The 19,750-nt window shown below is 44.6% G+C and overlaps 2 protein-coding genes across 3 annotated transcripts; one reads left to right on the forward strand and one right to left on the reverse strand.

The window, feature by feature from the left end:
• Nucleotides 1–1,320: 1,320 nt before the first annotated feature.
• ATP6V1G2 (ATPase H+ transporting V1 subunit G2) lies at nt 1,321–3,614 on the reverse strand. The gene is made up of 3 exons (XM_016121649.2): nt 3,258–3,614; nt 2,888–2,988; nt 1,321–2,390 (listed from the first exon to the last, which is right to left on the reverse strand). The coding sequence occupies exons 1-3, from the start codon at nt 3,337–3,339 to the stop codon at nt 2,217–2,219; spliced, it is 357 nt and encodes a 118-aa protein (XP_015977135.1). The 5' UTR covers nt 3,340–3,614; the 3' UTR covers nt 1,321–2,216.
• NFKBIL1 (NFKB inhibitor like 1) lies at nt 3,611–12,849 on the forward strand. Of its 2 annotated transcripts, none has more exons than XM_016121644.2 (4): nt 3,611–3,724; nt 4,832–5,108; nt 10,497–10,718; nt 10,901–12,849. In XM_016121644.2, exons 2-4 carry the CDS (start codon nt 4,844–4,846, stop codon nt 11,497–11,499), a joined length of 1,086 nt encoding a protein of 361 aa, XP_015977130.2. In that variant the 5' UTR covers nt 3,611–3,724; nt 4,832–4,843; the 3' UTR covers nt 11,500–12,849. The 2 variants fall into 2 exon arrangements, with proteins under 2 accessions (XP_015977130.2, XP_015977129.2); XM_016121643.2 differs by lacking the exon at nt 3,611–3,724 and adding an exon at nt 4,258–4,451.
• Nucleotides 12,850–19,750: the final 6,901 nt, after the last annotated feature.

The raw sequence follows: 19,750 nt of genomic DNA on the forward strand, positions 1-19,750 counted from the left end.
GGGTTATGCGACCGGAACGTTCTTTGTCCCGGCCCCAACAGCCCCATTGTTCAACCAGGATTTTTTTTCCTGAATAAAACATTTGATAGCCCTGTCTTTGATATGCTGCAGAAGTCATATTTGATATCTGCTGCTTAACAAAAATGACAACAAAAACGTTTGGCCTTTTACCTGTTATTACACTTAACCCCTTAATACTAGAGTGGGTACCATTATTCCCATTCAATAGACAAGCCCAGACTTAGAGAATAAAGCAACATGTTCAAAGTAATGCAGTTAGTGAGGTGAAAGCCAGAATGTAAACACCTCATTATTGTATCTTGCCTCCCATCTTAAAAAGTTTGGTTAATAAATGCCCTTCGGATGACCTCGTTTGTTCAAGTCCTTGTTTTCTGTGGCAAGAGAAATACAGTAAGTGATCCAAGGATGGCGTCATACATAGAAGGGCAGTTTTGCCAACACCAAGTATTGATTTATTCAACAGTAGTTATCCTCCCTACCCTGTCCAAGTGTTATCATCCTAGGATATAGGGACACACCAGTGAACTTCCCTGTCATCACAGAGTTAACAAAAGAGACAACACAAAAACATAAATATGTCATGTAGTAATAAGTGTTATTAGAAAAATAAAGCAAGGTGGTAATGGAGAAAATAAATTGGAATAAGCATTGCTGAGAGTTAAAATAGAGCTGGTCACCATAAGAGAGTCGGTGGCCATTGAGAAAGTGTCCATTGAGTGCCTCAGTTCTCAGAGCTGCTATTAAGTTGCTAAACTCAGTTCAAGGTGGAGTTATAAATATCCTGGAACAACTGCTGCATTGATAGTTGGACTTTACCTCCTTCTAGTAGTTTTCACCTCCCTCATTTACATGGTGGAACTAACTAATCTAGCCAGAATCTTTCATTTGCATGTTTTTTCGCCTTTATAAAACCTGCCTTTCTTTGTTCTCTGAGAGCAGTTTGAGTTATTACCTGAATCTGCATCTATCAGAATGGGAGTGCAACCCTTTGGCTCAAAGAAATACCTTCTGTTATTACAGAATGAGCCTCTTTTTTGGTTAACCAAGGTTAAGGGATAGAGTGCTTGTTCCTACACCCCAGCTTTTTTCTCTACAGTTGCCATCTATAGTCCTCAAGTTCCCAAACAAGGAATCACATATGTTTCTCACTTTAGAGAAAAAATAACATATGATTTGCTATTTCTCCAACAAGTTTCAAAGGGCAGTCCTTTGGGGTGTTTGGGTAATATGTAAACAAGACACAAGAGTGACTATAAACAAGAAATGAGGAAGCAAAAGGAGGCTGCTTCCACCCGTCAATTGATTTGCCCATAGTCATTTTATTGATACTTTTTTATTGTTACAAAGGAAGTCCATGCATACAAGAGGACACAGCATCACTTCAGATCTCAGGAAGCAGTGACCATCAGATTGGTCTTTGGGTGAATAAGAAAAAAGGAGAAATCCAATAAAGAGAAATACCAACTTACAGAGACTAAGAAATGCAACATCTTCCTGGAACCACAGTAAAGGGACTATCTAGGAACATGTCATCTTTTCAGGGATCATACGGTCTCTGGGGAAACAGAAGTGGGAAGAAGCAATTCTTCGGAGAATTATTAGGGTCACAGAATGAATGAGTAGAATTAGAGAGCCACAGACAAAATTGAGGAAACAGCTGTGTTTAGGTTTAGGGAGTTGGGCAGGGGGTGGTAATAATATCACAGGATTACCATTAATTGAATCACAGCTACTATGTGCCAGAAACCATGCTAGGCTCTTTACAGAATAATTCCTAATCACTGCAACACCCCTAAAAGGAAGATATTATTATTCCAGTCTCACAGAGGAGGACACTGAGGCTACAGCTTGTCCTTGTTGCACATCCAACAAATGGCAGGGTCAGGAGAGAGATTCTTATCTGCTAGGCTCTGGAATCAGGATGTTTTTTACATCCCTAATTATCCATACTACAAATTTCAAAGAGAAGTTGGGTGTGAGTGACTTGGGAGTCTACAAGTTACCAGTGAAGGTTAAAGAATAATAAGGAGATTCAGGTCTGAGCAGGATACTTATAAGAAGAAGAATTATCAGGTCCAGCCTCCTAGAATTTCTGGGAAATGGAAAAGAGAGTAGGATTACAGTGGAAGTGATTTTGATTTAGGGATTTCTTTGAGGGAGGGAACTGGCAGGAGGAGTCAGCCCTAGGTTGGATCCTAGGCAGCAATCCGATAGTTAGGGTGGACCTGGGGCCTGACATCGCAGACCATACCAAGAAGCTGAGCCAGGATGCGTTCGCGGTTTTTCTGCTGGGAGCTCTGCATGCCCTGCACCTGGCGCCTTGTAGCCTGCTCCACTTCGGTGGACAGGTTCCCCTGGGAGCCCATGGCCTGGGGGGATTGAGAAAAGGTAAAAGCGAGAAACGAAAAAACAAAGAGAAGGATCCAGGCATATAGAGGGACAGATCCTGGAGTAAGGCCAGGAAGAAAGGCCCTCTCCAAAACCAACCCCATACCACGAAAATATCCAGACACTAAAAAGAGCAACATAATCCCCTTTACTCTAAGACCTGACATTGGACTTCATCCTAAAACATATTGTGCAATCCCTACCATCTCACCACCCAAGACCATTGAACTCTACCCTCCACCCCAAATGTCATCATACTCCATACAGACTGTGGCAATTCCCCACAAGCTGTACAAGTCCTTCAAAACATCCAGACCCTCTTACATATCACAAAGTTGACCAATGTCATTGTCTCCACCAGGATCCCCCTCTGTCCTTTACCACTTTATTTTCTTGTAGAATCACCCTGCACACACCTCAACAGACGTACCCATCAACTTGCACCCCGGTATGCCATCCCAACTCTCCCACCACTCACTGCCTGCTGCTTGCTCTGGAATTCTTGTTCTCGCTCTCTGCGGTATTGCTCCACTTCCATCTGTGCCTCTTCCTTTGCCTGCTTCAGACGCCGGGCCTTCCCTGGAGGCAAAAGAAAGGACAGGGGATGGGGGTGAACCCCCACAAAAGGTGATAGTAGGGGTCAATCATTTCCAGAAAGTTATCCTGCCTTCTCTCAGCTAACCAGGTGCTAGATTTTAACACTAGCCATTTCTTCTCTCCTAATCAGCCACCTCAGGTCCCAGCTCTCTCCCCACAGGTCGTGGATTTTCCTAGGGACTCAAATGCTTGCAGTCCACCCACCCGCAATTTTATATCCAGATTCCTAAGGGAGGAAGGAGGAGACTCACTCTTTCTGGCATCTGCCACCTTCTCAGCTGCGCGTTTCTCCGCTTGCAGGAGCTGCTGGATACCCTGGGACTGACTGGCCATTTCTGTCGTTATGGCTGATGCTGTTTCAGATGCTACCAAGGTACCAAAAGGCTCCCACCACACCCGCCACCGCCTACTTCTCTTCTTCCAGTTCGATGCTGCAGTCCTCCACTACCCCTGGGTCTTAATGCTCCACCTGCTGTACCGGGTGTCTTCCCCAAACTGATCTTCCCAATCAGTGATGGCTGGTCCTCCTCTCCCACCTCTCACTCTGGCAGTACCCAGAAGGACCGCTTGGGGACAGCAGACACCAGACCCAAAACTGCCCGCTAACATCGCCAAGCGCAGGACTCTCCCAGTCGGAAGGTCTAGGAGTGGGTGCAGGGGCGAAGAGCAGTAGTATTTGGGAGAGGAGGCATAGAGGGGTTGAGAATGGAGTGAGAAGGTAAGGAAGTCATCGTGCGTGGTGCGTTGGGTAGAGTATGGTGGGCTTCTCTGAATTCTTCTAACGTCTCTTTTTCCCTCTTTTTTATCCGTCTCGTTTCCATCTCTTTCTGCATCTTTCGCAGGTCCAAATTCCTGCATCCATCTCACTTTCCTTGTCTTTTCATGCCTGTATTTTTCTTTTTGATTCCCTGTTCTTGGCGTCACTGTGGTTTTTGTTTTCTCATTTTCACTATGATTTTTGTCCTGTCTTTATCTCTCCTATTTTCTCTCTTCTCTTTTCGTCTACCACTGAACCACTCCTCTCCTCCCAGTTGGGGGAGGCGGGGATAAACTTCCAAATCGCCTTCCTTTCTTCATGTCCTTGCCTCTGCTCCTTTTCCTCGCCTATCCTCCAGTCTTCCTGTTTCAAGGGGACCCTTTATCTTAAGTTCCCTAGTTTTCCGGCCGAGGCCAGACAGTTAGAACACCCCCGCCGCCGTCTCGGAAAGTAAAGCGTTAACATCCGGTTATGCGTTTCACTTCATTTCCGCCCTTTACCTCCGTCTCGCCTTGCGCGGTTTCCGTCAACCTAGAGTGTCTCCGCCTTCCCGCCTTCCTCTCTCCTAGCGTCCTACACACAAGCCTTGGGCCTACTACTCTGAGGGTATTCCGGGGCACCGGGAGCAGGTCTGATGAGTAACACCTCCTCCCAGGTCCTAAGGGAAGCCTCTACAACTGTCTGAAGGGTACATTATATTCGGTTTCTAGATTATTTGAAATTATCCATGACATTTTAAAATTCAGATTTCTGTTGATAAAAATTTCCCGTGTCAGTCTCTATTCGTCTTTTTCAAAGTCCTTTATTTAAAATTCACCTGGGTTAATGAGCTGCACAGTAATCATTTCTTTTCCAGAATTTTACATTAAAATATCAAATATATGACCCTAGATCCCCTCAAATATTCTTTCTAACCTATCTGGTAAGGAATGAGGGTTAGGACAGGTCTCATCTCTTGCTAAAGATGAAACAGAGACTGAAAGGGGGAACAGAGGGAATGTCAGGGATGGAGGAAGAGGTACTGGCCAAGGCTGGTGCCCTGACTTGATACTTTTTTTCCTTCCTCAGACCAAGAGTTCAATGGCTTCCACTTCCCGCCGCCAACGCCGAGAGCGTCGTTTCCGCCGTTACTTGTCTTCAGGTCGGCTGGTTCGGGCCCAGGCTCTCCTCCAACGACACCCAGACCTTGATGTAGATGCGGGGCAGCCCCCCACACTGCACCGTGCCTGTGCACGCCACGACGCTCCGGCCTTGTGCCTGCTTCTTCGGCTTGGAGCTGACCCTGCTCACCAGGACCGCCATGGGGACACAGCGCTGCACGCTGCTGCCCGCCAGGGCCCTGATGGTGAGTCTGCTAGGTGGGGAACAAGGCCATCAGCAACTAACTGGGTCTGAGATGAAAGCCAGCAGTTGAAAAATAAGCTAGTCTTTTGGTCATGGGACTTAAAGTGGTAGTTGACCAATTTAGCTAGCCTTAATGTCATTACATCATTGAGCTGCCATTGTTTGAAGAGCCCAGCATTCCCAAAACAGCAACTGGTTGTCAAATTTTACACCTTTCTAGATTAGTAGCTACTTGGTCTCTGGACCGGTTTTTTGCCTATAGCGCAAAAAAGTAGCATAGAGGGTAGGTTCTGGAGTTAGATTTTCTGGGTTCAAATCCCAGCTCCACACTTAATAGCTGGATGTTCTTGGGCAAGTTACCAAACTTCCCTCAGGCTTAGTTTGCCCATGTACAAAATTAAATAATAACAGCCCTTGCTATGTACTAGGCACTTCTCACAAAGTAATTCATTTAATCCTCACAATAGCTCTATAAGGTTATAAATACTGATGTTATCCCCATTTCCCAGGTCAGAAAACAGCACAGAGAAGTAATTTGCCAAAGTGGTAGAGCAGAGAGTGTAACCTAGGCACTCTAGCTAGAGCACCCATGCTCTTAACAAGTGTGTTATCCTGTGTGATACATTATAGAATTATATGGTGATAGTGCCTGTGTTTAAAGCACCCATGCTCTGATATGTATTTTAAGAATCAACTGAAACAGTACATAGTACTCTTGGCACATGATAAGCACTAAGTAGATGCTAGCCATTGTAGTTCCTGTTGTTATCAACAGATTGTACTCTTACCCACAATTCTGAAACTCAAAAATACTCTGAGAACCAAACCTCCTTTATCAGCTTGCCACCAAACTCATTTGGTGTCTAAACCTAATCTGAATTAAAGTGAGACTATCTAGGATTAGTTTTATCCTACTAATGTCAATATTTAGACATTTCATTGCGGAAACATTTATGTGTTTGGTTACTATGGCTGCTCAGGCCCTCCCGAGCTACCTAATATAAAGTATATGTACTTTCAGATCAGCTCTAGCAAATCTCAAAACATCTGAATTCTGAAAAACCTTTGCTACCAAGGGTTTCAGATGGTGACCTGTTGATACCGTAGTAGCAACAGAGGCAGCTCTGTAGAGGAAAATAAAAGGTAAAACCCTCCTTTCCCTTTTGGAGATTTTCCTTCTAGAGTAAGAACATTAGAGGAGAACCTCTAGGTTGGAATGAATAACCTTTATTTAATTTGATTGCTAGTATTACCATCCCCCAGCTCCCCAACTATATATAGGAAGCCACTCGCAAAGCCTCCTACATGTAGTAAAAATATCCCCTTTTCTTTAATTCCTTTTAACATAAATGAGATAGGCTGGCATACTTGGATTTTTTTTAACTTAGAAACAAAGAGGAAGTCTACAAAGTGCAGGCATCTAACGTAACAATTGATATTGGAGGTAGCGAGAGCAGAGAACCCTGAAGCAGAACTTAGATCTCATCCAAGTTCCAGCTCCACCTATATAGATTGTATGACAGTGACATGCAACTTGCCTTCTGTGAACCTAATTTGCCTCTAAAATATACGTCGTGACAAGTAAATAAGGCAAACAGTTGGTGCAGTTTGGCACAACTAGATGATAAGTAGTATTATTTTTATCCTTTTATTATTCAATTAATGCTATCCGAATAGTAAAACCATCCCTCAGTATGGTAAGTGCTTCCTTCATTGCACTGAATTCTAAGGAGCCTACAAGATTGAAATCTCATTGGAGGATCTGCACTCAGGTCACTCCCAAGCCTTGTTGTCCTCTTAGGCCTTTACCTCCTCCTGGTCCCTGCCAGCCCTGCCACCAGGTGGCCTTCTAACTCCTTGGTAAAAAGGCCCATCTTACTTAGTTTCTAGCTGCTTTAGAAACCACTATGCCTTAAAATGCAAATATTTTCTTTGAACAGATGACCTAGGACCCCCTGAGAAGAGCACATTCCCCCCAGCTCCCAGGTTAGGCCTAAGAAATTTGCCAGTTATCTAGGCTGGGTTGTCACTCACAGTGAGATGGCAATGAATGACCCCTACCTTTAGACTTTCAGTAACTTCTCTTTGGACCCATCACCTCATGGGGAAGTAATCTTAGCTTTTCAAGACCCCCATATAAATATACTTCAGTCAAAGAATAACCACTCTCTTCATACAGTAAGAAGAAGTGAACACTGAGAAATGGGGTCATTTTCTCACCGTCTTTGCAAAAAGAATAAAGTCCAAAGCCAACCTGGTTTTTTTTTTTTTAATGTAACATTCACTCCTCTTCTGCTCTGTGCACAGTACCAGACATTTACTATCCATCACCCACTTTGATCTGCACAGTAAAAGTAGGATGTGGCCCTGTTTGACAGGTGACTGAGCCACTCAGCCTATGTTCCATTTGTTTTTCCAGCTTCACCTCCCATAGCACACCTCAAGCTATGTGGCTCTGTCTTCAGTGACCCCCAGCATGTTTTTCACAGGCCTGCCTGTCTCTTGCCTATGGCCTTCCCTTACCCTGATTTCCACTTTGCTAAGTTATCCTGCCTCCCCAGTCCAACTAAGCCCCATCTTTTCCTGGAAGCTATCTCTGACCACCCTGCCCACTGTTACCTTCTCTTTCTCTGTACCTGCTTCTATCAATTGTCATTCAATATAAGCTTCCGATATTGGCGTTTTTAAAAGTATTGTGTACCAGTTAGTCACTTTAAGGTAGAAATCATATTTTATTATGGGGAGAGGAAGAGCAGTGCTTTCATCATAAGACAAATATGTTTTAGTCCATGAAAATTTTTCAAATTTATTTTTCCCAATGCAAGTACAATACACCTATTAAAGAACATTGGGAAAAGTTGATCTAGACTGCTAAATTAAAGTTGGCATTTCAAATCACTATTTAATAAACAATATCGAAACATTTGGTTCACCCAGGGAAAAATAGAGTCCTCCCTCACATCCAACTTAAAAGTAAATTACTACAGATTAAACACCTAAATGTGACAGGAAGGGTACATACCAAATTCATGGGACGAGTTCCCTTAGGGAGAATAAAACTTGGAAGGCAGTATCAAAGAAAACTTTAGCTTTATGTATGATGATTTTATTTCTTTAAAATAAAATGATGTAAAAATTATATTAACATACCTTGTGGTAGGAACAGGGGTGCTTATTATACTTTAGTTTGTACTTTTTTGAGTTTTTTAGATTTCTAGAAATAAAAATATAGTAGAAAAAAATACAAGGGAATATTTTTATAATCTTGGAGTGGAGAAAGCCTTCCTAAAAAATAAAGTAAAAAAGCTGTAAAATCTATTGATACAGATTTAACTACCTAAAAACTTTTTAAATAAGAGAAAATACTGTACATGTAACAGACGAAAGGTTAATATCTCTACTATGTAAAGAGCTTTCATATCTACATGTATAATTTCTAAGGGGATAGTAGACAACATGAACTAGTCATTCCCAAGAAACAAAAAGCCAAAAAGCACATGAAAAGAAAATTTTGTAATTAAAATTATTTTTTAACCTATAAGATGGACAAAATTAAAAGGTTAGATTCAATTTTGGTAAAGGATGACACAAGACGCTTATATATTCTTGGTAGGAATGTACATTGGCACAAACTTGAGAGCAATTTGGCAAATCTCACATGTTCTTTGACTCGAAATCACACTTCTGAGAATCTACCCCACAGAAATACTGTAAAGAGTCCACAAAGATATATGTTTGAAACTGAACATTTTTGGAAAAAAAAAGTCTGTTGTTTGAGGATAGGGTGATTTGTTTGTTTCATACACACAATGGAACACTCCACAGTCATAAAATGAGGTAGACTATGCTCCTGTGGAAAAATAGAAATGAGATGTTAAGTGAAAAAAGCAAGTTGCCAAACAGTACATGTAGTATGGTCGCATATCTCTGAAAAAAACTGGCATACGTATATTTCCTTCCAGTCCTTTTTTCAACCATAGGATTTGGTCTCTTTTCGTACACAATTACTATCAAATCCCATGTAGTTTTGTAGCCAGCTTTTTATATACACAAATATTTTTAGTGGTTATTTAATATTCTGTATCATATTTTATTATGTTTTATAGCTTAAAACCTGTGAACTTAAAAACTTCCCATGCAAGCCTGAGCACCCACCTACCCTCACACCTGCCATCCCTGGTAGGGAGTAAGCACTTGAAAGACAGGACCAATTGCTTGCTGGGTGGGACAAGTTGGGAGGGCTTGTGACAAGTCACATTAGTACTAAAGAGAAATGCCCCCTCTCCTCATCCTGATGTGGTTTGGGTTGGGTGGCACTCAAATGCGCCAGGAGATGGGTGGAGGCAGTGAGCCTTGGCTACCCAAGGCTGGGCCCATTCTGTCTTTCTGCCTTCCTGGCAATGACAGGACAACCCTTCCTTTCTAGTACTACAATAAAGATTTAAAGACTGCTGGCCATTTACTCCTACCTTAGGGAGAGAAAGTAGGTCTACAGGAAGAGAGAGTGCCTCAGTCACCTTCCTCTGCCCTAAGAGTAAAAGAGGTAGTTGGTGGCTTTGGTGGCCTTGGCAGGTAGACATGGCCAGGAGTAAGGTACCTGGGTTGGTAGTGAAGTGAGCAGCATGACACCCAACTGACACTGGACTGCTCCAGTGTCATGAGGTCAGGGCAAATGAAGAGGGGAGTCGGTTCTTTTTTCCCCCAGCCCCTTGTCAGCAAGCATCTAGGTAGGATCCTCTAGCTCAGCCTCCTCCTCCCCTGAGTCAGCAATCATCTAGAAAGAGCTTGCTCTGCTGCTGGGAACATTTCTGTGTCTCAAATTCATTGCCAGTCTGGACTCTCTACCATCCCATCCCCTTCCCAGTATGCGCTGGGTAAGACTGACTGAGGGAAATTCCCCTGAAAAATTAATTTTATGCGGTTAATTAAAAAGTTAAATAAAAAGATTATTATATATTTATAATGGTACAGAGTAGAATGTCCAGGTATTTTACCAGTCTGAAGTATAGTTTTGAGTGAGAAACACAATTAAGAAGAATAAAGTGACAATATCTTCAAGCCAAAAATGGAATATGTGGTGAGGTTTTTGATATTGCCCTGGGTGGCTGGAAGCAGGCTGCAAAATGTCATTTGACATTGTATAACTCCCAGGACACTAAAATAATTTATGGGGACACAGGTCAGAATATTTTAAACTACTACACTTATGTGGTAAGCTATGAGTATTTGTCAGTGACTGTTATTTTCTAATACCCAAAAGGCATCCATGTGGGCAGCCCTTTCCTTTGCTCTAAGACCGAGGGAGTGAGTGACCAGCAGGTTCAAGATGGCGCCCTGCCAAGGAATAGGAGCCCCAGTTAACTTCTACTCACTGCTCTCCCACCAACAGCCTACACGGACTTCTTCCTACCACTACTGAGTCGCTGTCCCTCGGCCATGGGAATAAAGAATAAGGATGGGGAGACCCCTGGGCAAATTCTGGGCTGGGGACCTCCCCGGGATTCCAGTGAAGAAGAGGAAGAAAATGAGGCCTTCAGGGAGCATGAATGGAGGCAGAAGCTTCAGGGAGAGCTAGAGGACGAGTGGCAAGAGGTCATTGGGAGGTTTGAAGGTGAGAAATCCATTACCATCCACAGCTGCCCTCCTTCCCTTTAGGCCGCTTTTTCTACACCAACCACATGAATACTCCTACTGGCCTCTTACTCCCCCTTCCTCTATACTGCCCTACTTCTCTTGCCCTATCACCTTCTCACAGCCTCTCTCCGACTACTCCCATCCTGCCCTCCGAAATAGATGACGCTTCATATGAGGCCCAGGAACCAGAGTCTTTCTCAGCCTGGTCAGATCGCCTGGCCTGGGAACATGCCCAGAAGCAGCAGCAGCAGCAGCAGCAACAGCAGCGTGAAGCAGAGGTAGCCTGCCGACCCCCACGGGCTGAGGGCTCCAGTCACAGCTGGTGGCAACAGGAGGAGCAACGGCTCTTCCAAGAGCGTGCCAGGGCCAAGGCAGAAGATCTGCGTGAGAGCCGAGCCAGGAGGGAGCAGGATGCTCACCGGGCCCAAGGGCTGAAGCCAGCCAGGGCCGGGTCCGGAGCAGAACACCCTAGAGGAGGAGGAAGAGGCAGCCTCTGGTGCTTTGGAGATGTCCCTTGGCCCTGCCCTGGGGGAGGGGACCCAGAGGCCATGGCTGCAGCCTTGGTGGCCAGGGGGCCCCCCTTGGAGGAACAGGGAGCTCTGAGGAGATATTTGAGGGTCCAGCAGGTTCGCTGGCACCCTGACCGATTCCTACAGCGATTCCGAAGCCAAATTGAGACTTGGGAGCTGGGCCGCGTGATGGGAGCTGTGACAGCCCTTTCTCAGGCCCTGAATCGCCACGCAGAGGCCCTCAAGTGACCTCAGGGAAAGAGCGAAAAACTACAGGGATTGCAGCCTTCGGGGCAGGGCAGTAGAAAGGATATGGTCAAAGAAGGGGATGATGAGGAAGAAGCCAATGCTGCATGGCAGAGGATATGTGGTAGGAGCGAAACTTGTAATGAGCGGGGGTGGAGAAGATACCGCCACCACCACTGTTCTTCAACTCTGCCATTTCCTAATAAGACCTGGTTCCACATCTCACTCCCGGTGTCTCTGCCTTTTTCCATTGCTGTGGTTTTCACCACCCATGACATCTCCTTTACCGCCCTGCCTGCCAAAACCCACAGCTCCTACCCACCTGTGACATGCACGTACACACACTAATGTGTGCCCTCAGCTGGAGACAAAGAACCACCTGCTTGCCCATGAAGGCCCAGTTTGCCTTCAAGTCTCACTCCACTCCCTATGCTGGGCTCCCCTCCACAATCAGTGGCTGAAGAAATAATGTGAACAAAAGCAAAAAAAGGGAACAAAACCAGTTTCCTTCCTCTCCCCAGCTCCCCAGCCAGAACCACATCCTCCTCCCCACTTAACACCCCCTTCCCCGAACACAGGGCTTTCCCTTTGCTGAGTCACTGAATGGTCTGAGTTGGGGGCAGCTGGAGCTGGAGGACCATAGGAGGCTGTGGGAAGTCAGAGAAATAGAATCAGAATGGTCAGAAGAAGAGCCCTATAGGGGAGTAGAATTTCAGTTGCTAAAATTAGGAGCAGGGGAAGTAGGCGGAAAGAGCCAAATTATGTAACCTGGATTGTCTGTTCTTGGGCAACCAGGGACCCAACCCCGAGGCCATCTCTCCCCTCCAACTTCTCTGCCCCATGTCTCCTCCAGGGCTCTGAGAAATAGAGTGAAGAAATAAAATGGAGTCACTATAGTCAAGCTATTAAACTACTAAAAATCAAGTAGGTTGAGGTATGAGGACACGATTCTATCTCGTTTTAACTAGCCTGGGAATTTTAACTTTTGAATCTAGTCCTGCGTCAATGCTTAGGCATACATCAAGACCTCCAGATAACCCTCTGATGATCCCTGAAGGACTCATATACATTAACTTGACATCCATTATCAAGAACACCAATACAACTAGACCTGGTGCTCATCTTCCAAACTACTTGGCATCCATCATCCAGACCGACATCTCATGGATAACTTTCCTGGGCCAATCTAGAGGCTAAGAATGCAGAGCTAATAATTCTCAAGAATGCACTTTTTAGTAAAAGAACTCCTAACTTTTCTTTCTTTGGAACACTTCTAGATTTTTGCCTAGTTAAGTTTCAAGTTTGTAAACCCTAAGACCCTTGAATAAAGCTATCGTTTATTTCTAGCCAGAACTTCCAGACTTTTCAAGTTCATTCAACAGCCCCAATTTTGGGCTCCCTTCATCCAGCTTCTGCCCAAACCTGGGTTTCATCTCTGGGCAGCCAGGCCTGCCCTTCCAGATAAACATCTCCTTTTCCTTAGATTGAGGAAAAGGTCCTGAGGGATGGAGGGAGAGGGTCTGGGATTCCCACAGAGGAGGGAAGGGCACCATCCCTCCCACTATTCATACTTAGTTCTCACTCCAGCGTCCCAGACTGGAATTGGCAGTTTTAGACAATACCAAACCCCACTGCCATCCCCCTTGGCACAGTAGGGAACTTGGTGAAAAGAAAGGGCAAGACCAAACAAGTACAGGCATGAGCTGGCATGTGCAGTCTACACATGTCTACATTCAGAGAAACTTATGGATCAGAAATTTATTTTTCAGGTCTGGAGCCCTGGTCTACAAGGAGAACCCCAGGAGTAGAAGTGGAGGGCAATGGAGGATGGGGAAGGGTAGCTCCTGGAACCATGGTAATGTGGGGTAAGCATGAGTCCCTCAGAGGAGACAGAGAGCCAAGAGGCCCAAGGCCTCCGAGGGACCAGCCAGATGTTCAGGGGGCAGGAAGAAGAAGGGGCTGGTGAGAAAGAACTTGGGAGAGGAAGCTGCTGTGATTCAGAGAAGAGACTGAGCTGTGAGCAACCCAGGCGTCCGGTTCCTCTCACAGGCTGGAGATTTCGGAAGTGGCATGCAAAGAGCTTAGGTTTGGAGTGGGGGAGAGCTGGGGTTTGGGTCCCTAAGCTGGGGTTGACAGGTAAGCAGCAGAAAACTTTGGTGTCTAAATTTGCTTTTCAACCCAGGAGATTTTTTTTTTTGGTTTTTAAGCACATCACTTCCCCTCTGCAAGAGTTATATAAAACCAGAGCAAAATAAGTCCTGATACGTGGCCCCCAACCTCCCTTTTCAACGTCCCTGCCTGGTGTCTGGCCCCCAGCCCTACAGGGGGTTCCCCTGAGTTGAGGGCTGTTCACTTTCTCTGACCACACAATTTCCGCTTCTGTGTCTCTTGTTTCCTAGTCTGATAAAAATACTGAGCCCTAGAGGCCTTGGCTTCCTCTGACCCTCTGGGGCCAGGCAGCAGGCATCCTGTCCACTACAGTGGGGGTAGGGAGGGGACCCAGGGATCCCCAAGGGGTGACTCAGTGCCTACCATGAAACAGTGGGGAGGTAGAAGAGTGCATTTCTGCACTCTAGAGCTGGAGCAAGGGATCAGTTCTCATTGGAGGACGCATTGGGTTTCAGTTAGAGAAACAGGATTGGGAAGGAGACTAGTGAGATTGAAGAGGGTCAGTTTAGGGATTGGGGTTGTGGCAGGTCTGGGTTGTTAGGAAAAGGACCCAGAGGGACTCTATTCAGTGCAGTTCAATGAAGCATCAAGTAGTCCAAAGATAAATTCAAACTTTGCTTCAAGTTTACAGTCCCACAGAAGAGGCAGGCCCATACCCACATGCCTGTGAACCAAGTCATGCCGAGGTTAGAGAGAGGTGCAGTGGATGCAGAAGAAGGGGAAGTGGATTTCATCTGAAAGCATCTGAGGAAGGAGAAGGCATTTGAGCTTGTGCTGACCAATGGCAGAATTTCTGAGAGCAGAGGTGGATGGAAGGGCTCTAGGTAAATGAAATGGCTTGAGTCAAGGCTGGGAGTCAGAAAACACAGTATGTTGAGGAAAAGATGTGTGTGCTAAGGTGGACAAAGCACAAGTGTATGAGCATGTGTTGAAGGAAGGACCACAATGCCAAGGTAAGGGATTTGGAACTTCATCCTTTGTGCAGTGGCACTGTGACAGCTATGAAGAGGGGGAATAGGAAAGCGCTGAGTGAAGAAGAAAACAACTGTTTTTGAACACCTACTGTGTGTTGTTGACGTCAAGCCCCTTTTCTAACATCTAATCCTGCCAACAACTGTCCTAGAGGCAGAGGATGGGTCTCCATTGTATAGATGAGGAAACCAAGTGGCATAAACGTCCTGTCACTTGCTAAAGACCACACAGCTAAAGAGTAATGGAATCAGCATCAGATTCATCTTACTCCACAACTTGTGAACTTTTTATTTAGGTTCCAATAACTCCAAATGGCTTTAAAAGAGGGAACAGATTTCATAAACTTCGAGGGGATAAATCGGGACATGACAACTGATTGGGCAGTGGGACTGAAGTCTCAGATGACTCCAAGTTTTGAGTCTAGGGTATTGGGAAAATGATGATGCTCTAAACCAAGGTGATGCATGGCTGTGGGGAAAGATGAGTTAATTTTGGACATTCAATCAAGTTTTTGTTCAGCAGCTGTTAGGAGCAGAGTGCTGTGCTAGACAGTAGGTACAAATGAGTTACAGTCACTGCCCTCAGCACTTGTAGTCTAATGAGACAATATGTAAGTATACACATAACAACTACATGTAATAATGGTAAGTGCCTCTGCGTAGGGTAATAAAGTGCTCAGAGAAGGCCTGCTGAATCACAGGTGCTAACTTACCACTCAGGTGGAGATTTCCAGCAAGTAAGTGTGGAGCTCAAGAGGGAAGTTTGGACTGGAGAGAGAGATTTGGGCATCACTCCTCTCACAATGGAAGTTGAGCCTCTGCATGGACAGGATTCCCAAAAGAGTGCGACCAGAAGAGCTCTGAGGATGATCAAAGGAAGAGGAACCAATAAAGGAGAGATGCCAGGGGAGTAGTTAGATAAGTAGGTCAAGGGAAGAGCATGCCAAACACAGACTGGGCAGCCATGTCTGATACTTCAAAGAGGTCTAATAGGTGAGGGTTGAAAAGGTCCTTTGTGTTCAGGAACTAGATGATTACAAATTTCGAAAAGGCAGTTTCCACTTAGCAGAGGGACAGGAATCGCTTTACATAGGCTGAAGAATGAGTGGGAGGTAAGGAAAGGGAGGTGGTGGGTACAAAGTCATAGAATGGTGAATACGGAAGATAACTAAGAATCGTCTCTATTTCAACCCACAAATTTTACAAACAAGGAAAATTTTACCAGTTCCCAAAAAAGTAATTAAGGGGGTTAGTCTCTTGAGACATCACACAGAAAAGGAAGATGAGAGTAGGAATGAACTTTTGAGGAAGAAAGAGGGTCCAGAGAAGGATTTTTTATTTTCAAGAAATAAACTTGGATATCCAAAATGAAAGGAGGGCACATTACTGAAAACGTAAGAAAGGGGAAACAGAATACAAAGGATCAGCCTTGGACAGGAGGAAGAGTACTCTGAGTGAAGAGGAAAGGAAAGATTAAACAAATTGAAGGGAAAAAAAACTAAGGAGCTCTACCTTGGATGGCCTTATGCTCAATAAAATAGATGACAACATCACTGGCTGAGAGCAAAGAGGTAGCGTGGAGAGCAGAAGCAGCATGGAGTCTTAGAAGATCACCTACACTGTGATGGAATCAACAAAGAAGGACTAAGAAACACGGAGGGCTCTCTAAGGTTAGACAGGATTAGTAGTAGGCCTCTTCTGTGATATGACTCCTGCAATGCTTGGCAGCCTACGAGAAAGACTCAAGAATGAGACCATTCAGTTTATCCAAATCAAGTTTTTCAAGGTATTGTTGGTTGAACATCAGATAAGTGATTCTAATGTTGAAGCACTGAGAATCCAGAGTGTAAAACTCATATGCATGGTTTTGAAGCCTCTAAAGATGGTGGTAGGGGATGAGATATGGGAAAAAACTGAGCTAGATATACAAGTTGTTAAGAGTGTGATAGAGATGCTTGTAGAGAAGACTGCTGTGTAGACAGGAAGAGCATGGCAAATGCAAAAGGCGTGGGCTTCGCGAGAGAGGAGGAGGTTACCAATGGTGCAGGTAGAGAGAAGAGAATAGTGGCCTTTCCTCTGACCCCTGCCCCTAGTGATGGGGGTAAAAGAGAGAGCATTTTCCAAAGATAAAAATCATCATTAGGAGAAATCCAGGCTTCCAAGTAGCAGAGGAATATGCTTTCAAAAATTAAATTGAGGATTTGAATATAAGAGGGGTTCCACAGAACACTGTGAAATAGATTGGTGGAAATGTCCTTATGGGGTAGGGAATCTAACCCAGGCAGGTTAACTCCCAGTGAGAGCTTAGGAGAGGACAACACAGTCTGGAGGGTTTTGCTTCTGGAAGCAGGAGGTTGCTGCTTCTGGAATTTAAGTTGGAAGATACATAGCATTTATTATGAAGGGAGACATAAATTCCTTAAAGGGGTCTTAGAGGGACCCACAAGATACAGTATCTCCTCCAGTTCCATGGCTTTAAACACCTACTTTATGCTGACAACTCCCAGTGTTATCTCTCTAGCTCTGACCTTGCCTCTGAAATCCAGACTTATATATCCAACCGTCAAGTGACATCTCCACTTGGATGTCTGTCCAATAGATTAAGACTTAACATATCCAAAATTCAACTTCTGGTTCTTCCACCCCATCAGAATTCTTTATCTCTTACAGTCTCCTCATCTTCTATCCTCACCCCACCATCCATCCAATCCATCATCTAGCCCTGTCAATTCTACCCCTGAAACATATTCCAAATTTGTCTACTTTTCTCCATCTTCATGGCTACCACCATCTTCTCTCCAAGATAGTAGCAATTACCTCTTAACTGGTGTCCCTGCACTCTATTTTGCCTCCTAAAATCCAGTCTAAACACAGGAGCGACAGTGATCTTTCAAAAACATAAATCTAATCACCTTAGCCCCCCACCTACTTCCCTCCCCCCCCCCATACACACCCATGCACACATGCACACACTCACTGACACCCTCTGAAGCGTCCCATGGTTGAATAAAACCAAGATGCTTTACCCCTCCTTGTATGGCCCTGTGTAATCTGGACCTGCTCTCCTCTCTGTCCTCTCCCACTCTTTCTGCTCCAGCCACACTGGCTCTTTTCTGTTCCTCATCACCCCTAGTGTCCACCTTCTGGCCTTCGCAGTAGCTATCCCCTTTGCCTGGAATGCTTCTCCTCCAAATCTTCACCTGGTCACTCTTGTCATTTGAGTCTTAGCTTAAATGCCACTTACTCAGGACTTTCCACTGTATCTATAGTTAGTTCCCTGCCACTCTTATCACATGCCTCGTCTTACTTCCTCACAGCACTACTTATTGATTTCTTCTTCAGTGTATTTCTTTTTCACCTTGCCTTACTAGGATGCACACTCCATGAGTGCCAGGACCTCATCTGACTTGTTTGCTGTTATATCCCCCCTGCCCAAAACAGTGCCCAGCACATAGAAGGCACTCAATAAAGACTTATTAAATAAAGGGATAGATGAATAATGGAGTAAAGCTGGATGAAGCTCAACTTTAGGTTTGTGGTTCAGATTGGGCTTGGACTTATAATCAGGTTTAACTCTAGGGTTAAGAATGGCAATCGGTTGGTTTCAAGATTAGCTTCTGAAACAGGGTTGGGTTAGTTTAGACAATAAGTTTATTTTTTGAGATGTGTTTAGATTTAATGTTTGGGTTGAGTTTGAGATGTGATTTCAGTTGAGGTTAAATCTGGGTTAGGATCAGGGTTGGTATTAACTCCCAATTTTGGCTTTGAGGCTAAGTCCAGGTTTGAGGCTAATGTCATTTCAGCCTCATTGGAGGCCTCAGAGATTTCACTGGTTTCTCCACAGATACCACTGTAGACACTGTATTTCCCTGAGTTTGGGGCACAAGACTCCATCACCACTCCCACTCAGGGAAAGCCCCAAACCAACTGCTGGCCACCCCAAGAAAGAAACTGAATTTCACACAACCTCTGAAACTGAGATCGAAACCAAGATTGGCCCATCTCAAGGAGCATCCTTCAGCACATCGCAAACACCCGTGACATCGAGCCTCAGCCCAGTTCTTGCCCTTCCTTCCTCTCTGTCTCTCATGTCTCCCCATTCACTCCTTCTCATCTTCCTCTTTTTGTCCCTTAATGCCCCAGTCTTTCTCTCTGAACTAAGTTTATCACTTTCTCTGTTCCTCACTGTTAATTGCAACACTTTTTTATATTTTTATATAGCTGAGGTCTCTGTCAATCAACTCCTACCATTAGAGAGGCAGAAAGAGACAATAGGAAGGAAAAAGGACCCCCAGAGAAAGAGGGACACTGAGAAAATGAAAGGAGCAGGAACCAAGAGGGAAACCAACAGTGACAGGAGAGACAATGAGGTTAAAAGAATAATAAGCCAAGATACAGACCAAGATATTTAAAAGAGGCATCCGTGACTACTCTTCTTCCTCCATCACATCTGGTCACCCACCAAGACCTGTAGATTTTGCCTAGAAAGTCCTTTCTATTCTGCTGCTACCTCAGTATAAATGCAGACTCTTGCCACCTATTTGCCAGGTTGTTGAGAAATCCTCCTAACTGGCCTCCACACTTCTGGTTCCTTTTCCAGCTCCCAACTCCCATTCTTCAATCCATTCTTCTTATAGCTGCCAGACTAATATTTTTAATATACCAATCTAGGTAGGTCCCTCTCTCACTTAAAATTTTTGGTGGCTCCCCATTATAATTAGAAACCCAAAGTTCTCTTGGTTTCAAACCTTCAGGATATGTTCTCAGTTTACCTCCCAAGTTTCATCTCTTCTCCATCTATTTGTACCCAGTTGCACATCTTGACACACTTCATACTATCTTTCACTTCCAGTCTTTGCACATATTGTTCCTCCATTTGGAATACTTACCACCTTCTTTGCCTTGATATTTAAGGCCTGAATCATCTCTCCCCCAAGTTCGATGGCTTTTCTATGGGCTGCCATAAACCCATTGTCATAAAACTTATCACACCTTATTGTGATTATCTGATAACTTTTCAATCTCCCACACTGGATTTTGAGCTCCCAGAGATCAGGAGACTGTCTTTCGCTTTCGTATCCCCAAGGCCTTTTAAAGGAGCTCAATAAATGTTT

The sequence above is a fragment of the Rousettus aegyptiacus genome, unplaced genomic scaffold (assembly GCF_014176215.1).
Source record: "Rousettus aegyptiacus isolate mRouAeg1 unplaced genomic scaffold, mRouAeg1.p scaffold_m13_p_1, whole genome shotgun sequence".
NCBI classification, from domain to species: domain Eukaryota; kingdom Metazoa; phylum Chordata; class Mammalia; order Chiroptera; family Pteropodidae; genus Rousettus; species Rousettus aegyptiacus.

What these genes read in the sequence shown, in the direction of transcription:
- ATP6V1G2 (XM_016121649.2), bottom strand. Translation starts at nt 3,339, where the DNA reads ATGGCCAGTCAGTCCCAGGGTATCCAGCAGCTCCTGCAAGCGGAGAAA. An exon ending in GGTGGCAGATGCCAGAAAGA is followed by an intron (nt 2,989 to 3,257) that starts GTGAGTCTCCTC and finishes TTTTGCCTCCAG; the next exon opens with GGAAGGCCCGGCGTCTGAAG. An exon ending in TCCAGAGCAAGCAGCAGGCA is followed by an intron (nt 2,391 to 2,887) that starts GTGAGTGGTGGG and finishes CAATCCCCCCAG; the next exon opens with GCCATGGGCTCCCAGGGGAA.
- NFKBIL1 (XM_016121644.2), top strand. Translation starts at nt 4,844, where the DNA reads ATGGCTTCCACTTCCCGCCGCCAACGCCGAGAGCGTCGTTTCCGCCGT. An exon ending in TGCCCGCCAGGGCCCTGATG is followed by an intron (nt 5,109 to 10,496) that starts GTGAGTCTGCTA and finishes TCCCACCAACAG; the next exon opens with CCTACACGGACTTCTTCCTA. An exon ending in GGTCATTGGGAGGTTTGAAG is followed by an intron (nt 10,719 to 10,900) that starts GTGAGAAATCCA and finishes CCTCCGAAATAG; the next exon opens with ATGACGCTTCATATGAGGCC.